At 39.1% G+C, this 5383-nt stretch overlaps 1 protein-coding gene across 1 annotated transcript in view; it reads left to right on the top strand.

The window, feature by feature from the left end:
- The window catches only part of si:dkey-246i14.3 (ephrin-A4), a 29536-nt gene extending 26952 nt beyond the window's left edge, over positions 1-2584 (top strand). The window contains exons 4-5 of the mRNA XM_026996314.2: positions 1875-1901; positions 2089-2584. Coding sequence (XP_026852115.1) covers positions 1875-1901; positions 2089-2192 — 131 coding nt within the window. The 3' untranslated portion in view covers positions 2193-2584. The remainder of the gene's footprint in view (positions 1-1874; positions 1902-2088) is intronic.
- Positions 2585-5383: the final 2799 nt, after the last annotated feature.

Raw genomic sequence — 5383 nt, 5'->3', positions numbered from 1 at the left:
CTCTTTTTTTCCTCCCGCCGGTCCCATCTGAAACGGCGGGTTGAATCGGACCGGAGGGATGTTTTCTCGCTCCCTTTCACATCCCTCGCACCATCTTTTGCGTGCCTTGTTCGCTGTGCATGCTGTGGCAGTGGCAATTCAGTTTGGTGGGGAGTGCAGCCATTTTAGGGAAGAAAATGTAAACGAGACGCCATTTTGGTTCCACCAGAATTTATCAAGTTTCAGCTCAAAAGTCAACGCACACAACAATTTTTTATTCAGTATTTATCTTTTATTTTATAGTTCCTAAACAAAGTAGAAATTCCAAAAATATGTAAGTTTTTATCTCTGAAAATAAGAATAAATATAAAAGGCAGACTGTCTCTATCAAAATGTAGTTTTTAATCTTATTAGGTTTCTTCAGGCAAAAAAAAAAAATTACATTGAAAATATAAACGTTACGTATTTGTCATTTTTGGTATTTCTACTGAGGCTCAGCTGTAAATTGTAATGTAACAAACTGGAAGGCAAATGCCTTTTAAATGAAAAAATTTTTATCCTTTTGAAAGTCTTTATATTGGTTTGTTCTTGTGCGTTTTCTGTTACTGTGGTGCTTTTTTTCTGAGTGTATTTTCTTAGTGTGTTTTATTAGGGTGTGATTCAGGAATAACCTGATGACTTCCAAACCTTTCCCTCATGGTGTTGATGTGCTTGATTTACTGTTTAATTTAAAGACGAACAGGTTTGTTTGGAATTGGCCTCTTTCATGGGCTTTGCGCTTCTGTGATTCAGATTAATTGTTTATACAATTACAAAAAAAAAAAAGTTATGCATGTGAAACTGGTGTACAGCCCAACGTACACGCGTGCATTCACGTAGGCCTTTGGGAACACAGGAAGGGGATTTAAATCATGTGTTTACAGTTTCTGTTTGCCTCTCGCTTCCACACTACAGGTGTTTTATTGCCTTAGACAAACTGTAAACACCCTACTGGAGGAGTGTGTTCACTTGTTCAATACAAATAGTTTTAATGATATGTGAAAGCATTCTATATTAGAACATAGAGAGAAATAAGTCTCTCTCTCTCTCTCTCTCTCTCTCCTTGCTCTTTTGTTCAAATCTGTGCATCTTCTAAACCAGCAGTGTTTCTGAACAGTGGCACCTCACTACCTGGACACATCTAGACGTGGAGTGCTTTTTTTGTTGTTATTTATGTATTTATTTAATACTTTCACACTTTAAGACGGCTTTCATCCTAAAAGCTCTTTATATTTACCTCCCTCTCGCTCTCTCTCCCCTCTGTCCATCATGCTCAGTTTCTTTCTTGTTCTGTCTGTGTGTGCTTTTCTCCTTCCCTGCCCTCTGCCATGGAGAGCGTGACACTCGGACTCAAACGACCTCTCTGCTCCGCTGTCTTCCTGTCCTCATCTGACCCCTGCTCCACCTCGGCGCTCCAGTCTCCAACGCCTCCCCCATTCTCTCGTCTGTCCTCTCCTCTGTTTCGCTCTGTCGCTCTGTCCCTATTGTTCCTGCAGTCTTTCCCTTACCTAGTCCCCTCTCTCTCTCTCTCTCTCTCTCTCTCCCCCAGACCTCTTCTTGGTGCTACAGAACGCTTAATCTTCTCAGTTCACTTTCTTGCTCTCTTTTTCCCGGGATGCGACCTTTAAAGGGATTTGCATGGAGCTGTATTTTGGGGTTACAGAGGCCGTGCTCATTTGTCACGCCCTTTCTGTCTGAGTAATGGTGAATCCTCTCCATCTGCACCTACCACCTCCACCCCCAACAGAGGAGTTTTACCCAAAAACAGTGAAGGAGCTTACCTTCTCTCTCTCTCGCTCTCTCTCTCTCTCTCTCTCTCTCTCTCTCTCTCTCTCTCTCATATGACTGCCATCCAGCGACTGCTGCAGTAGAGCGGGGGAAAGGTAAGAGCCCATATGATGCTCTGTGGTTGTGGTGTTTACTCTACTCTAGTGACAAATCTATTTTAAATAAACACCTTTAGTATTTAGCGTTAGAAGTATTTAGCATTTGGCGTCTCCCACTAGGAGAGTTCTAGTCATGGAAAGTCTCTGGTTGGTTTAAGTTGTAACATAAAGAATCCATGTTCAGATTCTTTTACAGGAGTCCCAGCTCCGCGAGGTCCCGCCTGTCCCCAAGCAAGCTGTCCCCTCCTCGTCCTCGTCTCCTCCTCTCTGTTTCTCCTCACACGATAACACAATGACCCCCTCAGCTAATAACCAATAGATCTGCCTTCCCCACATCTGAAAGTATGCACACGTACATGAGGCTCCAGGACCGTTATCTCCTGTACGGGGCTGTGCACACATATGTAAATAGACACACATGCACACACACACCCTTTCACACACTCCTTCGTTCACTCCTCTCACTCTGTCATTTTTGGAGTGGCACTAATCTCTCTCCCTCCATTTCCTCCCTCCGTCCACAGACTCCCCTCCCCACAATTCTCTGCTCGGGCAGAAGTTCATTCTGTAACAGACCGACACTAATCTTCCTTCAAAGAGCTGTTCTTACTGTTTTCTTTCTTTTAATCCTCCCATCCTTAAAAATCAGACATTCCTTTGCCCCCCCCCCCCCCCCCCCCACACACACACACGCCCCACCCTGCCGTCGTGTGGTCTGTTCTTACGTTCATCCCCGTCTCCTCTCATTCTCTTGCTGTAAATTACTACTGATCTGAGCCAACGAGGACAGGGAGTAGATGCTGGACATGCCCATCAGCCCGAAGACACACAGGCAGCTGTGACGCTCCAACCGCCAGCGTTCCTGTCTGTTCGGAAGAGGAGTGCCGATGAAGGGAAAGTCAACGGAGTCCTTATTTTCCAATATGGACACCCCACAGCCAAAGCCAGACTTCACTATGCTCCACTAACATACTGTAACCCGACCAAACTGTGAACAGAGTCACAGAGACAGAAGTGTCGAGTACGTTTATGTGAAAAGAAGCTTCTGAAAGCATAAGTTGACTGCATTGCTGTAAAACCACCGGAGAGAAGCTGTTTGTGGGTGAAAAAGGCTTTGAGTGAGACTACAGTGTGCCTGGCTGGACCAAACAGGAAAAGGATGGAACCACTTCCTGCTCAGGCCCCATGCCAGACACCAGACAACGTGAAGCTAGTCTGTGTCCTCGTCCCAGCGTAGCCTAAACCTCACCATTGTGTGGAAAGTTTGAAGGTAAGTGCACAGGTCGCTGAGCCCATAATCAGATTCCGATGTCTATGCTTGAACTCTTTCTTTGAGGTGAAAATGTAAAAATATTTTTGGCTGAAGGTTTTTTTTTGTTCTGTCTACATTCATAGAATTGTGTGTACTGGCACCCTCGTTCAGACGTTGTTTCAAATTCACTCTTTAATTTCTACTATAAGGGAACACAGGTCATGACTTTTCCTGTCAGTGTTCTAAAGCACAATAAAAGTAAATTGGAAGGAAATAATTATTTTCATCTGATGAAAACACAACAAAACAGAAAGAAAAATGGTTTTCTTGCTGCCATATTTTTATTATTTTAAAGAAAATCATATTTATAAAATCTTTGTCTATCACTGCAACATCTGAAAAGATTAAAAGAATAAAGATTTGGTAATGAAATCATAATTGAAGTTTGAAGTTAAATTTAAAATACAAGTTTCTTCATGGTATTTTCACATTTGTATTTGAATGTATGTAAACTCAACACTTATCAGTTAGAAATTTGTCCTCTCTAGGTTTGTTATTTATATAAGGGACTCTGGGACCATTAGAACTCCAGTCAACCCTCATGATCATTCAGTATCAATCATACGATATGATATGTGTGTCATGTCAGTAAAGGGTGCCAGTACATTACTTCAAATTGAATTCCAAATTAAAAGCTTAAGTTTTATACTGAATTTTTACTGAGTTTTATATTGTTTAGGAATCGTGATTTCTGTGTGTGTTCTGCATTTTTCACATTTTTGTGAAGAATTTGGCTTCTTCTGTGAAGATCTACAAGCGTAAAGTAAAGAAGCTTCCAATGAAATAAAATGAATAAAATAAATAAAACACAAGACTATTTACATGTTTATTATTATTATTATTATTATTAGATTTATACTTAAATTTATACCCATTCCAATAACCATATGCTTTGATTTAAACCAACTGCTCAATTTCTGCTCCATCTGTGTATTTTCTAAGTTCACTTAACCGTTCTGGCTTTACTGTGTTTGCACTTTATTTTGAAATTTAGGGTAAATTACAAAAATGATTCTGATTACATTATTACATGATCACACAATATTTTCATCTGACTCAAGATATATATATATATATATATATATATATATATATATATATATATATATATATATATATATATATATATATATATATATAGACATAGCACACAGTTATTGATATTGTAGCTAGAGAGTTGATATTATAGTTAGAGAGCTGATATAGTTACAGAACTGATATTCTAGCTACAGAGCTGATGTTGTAGTCACACAGAGCTGATGTTGTAGTCACACAGAGCTGATGTAGTTACAGAGTAGATATTATAGTTCTCATTTGTGTCACGTTTGTCTTTGTGTGTTTTGCTTCTGTGTCTTTTATTATTTATTACTATGAGTAAATGACAAAGCACTTTTGTAAGTCGCTCTGGATAAGAGCATCTGCCAAATTCCGTAAATGTAAAATTTGCATCTGTAGTAGCCTGTAGTAGCCTACCGTGCATCATCTGTTCATGAAACCTCACAACACAAACGCAGCATGAGACAGCCTGACGAAGACCTTTGAGAGCTAGTGAAACTGGTAAGGGCAGCTCCTGCTCCTCTGGTTGGCCAGGAGGGGTGAAGTTACAGCCACAGGAAGTGTGAAGCAGAAGGGTGTGACGGACATTCTGGACTAAAAGTCCTGCTCACTCTTGATGACACACCCCAGACAGGTGCTCTCAACATACTCTTAAAAGTTTCTTAAAAGATTGCCTGCCCAATACATTCATTTACATTTTGTTAGACACATTTTTAAATGACTAGTGTGTAGCCATGAATCACAGAAATAAACTTTAATTATTGCAATACTATACTAAAATTTACAATTTTACAACAGTGTATTCCAGAATAAGATTATACATTATTATGAATGATTACATTATTATGAATGATGATGAATGAATACATTATTATGAATGATTACATTGTTATGAATGATTACATTATTATGAATGCTGCTACCTGATAATATTTTGAACTAAGATGCATAAAAGAACATTAGAACAGTTTAATGTTAATTAAGGTTTTAGAACTTTAGAAAAGTTTAATGTTAATTAAGGTTTATAGAACTTTAGAACAGTTTGATGTTAATTAAGGTTTTAGAATATTAGAACGTTTTAATGTTAAATAAGGTTATAGAACATTAGAAC

This window comes from Electrophorus electricus, chromosome 10 (assembly GCF_013358815.1).
Source record: "Electrophorus electricus isolate fEleEle1 chromosome 10, fEleEle1.pri, whole genome shotgun sequence".
Classification (NCBI taxonomy): Eukaryota; Metazoa; Chordata; class Actinopteri; order Gymnotiformes; family Gymnotidae; genus Electrophorus; species Electrophorus electricus.
The sequence above is the reverse complement of the archived record's forward strand: the minus strand, read 5'-3'. Positions and strand labels throughout refer to the sequence as shown.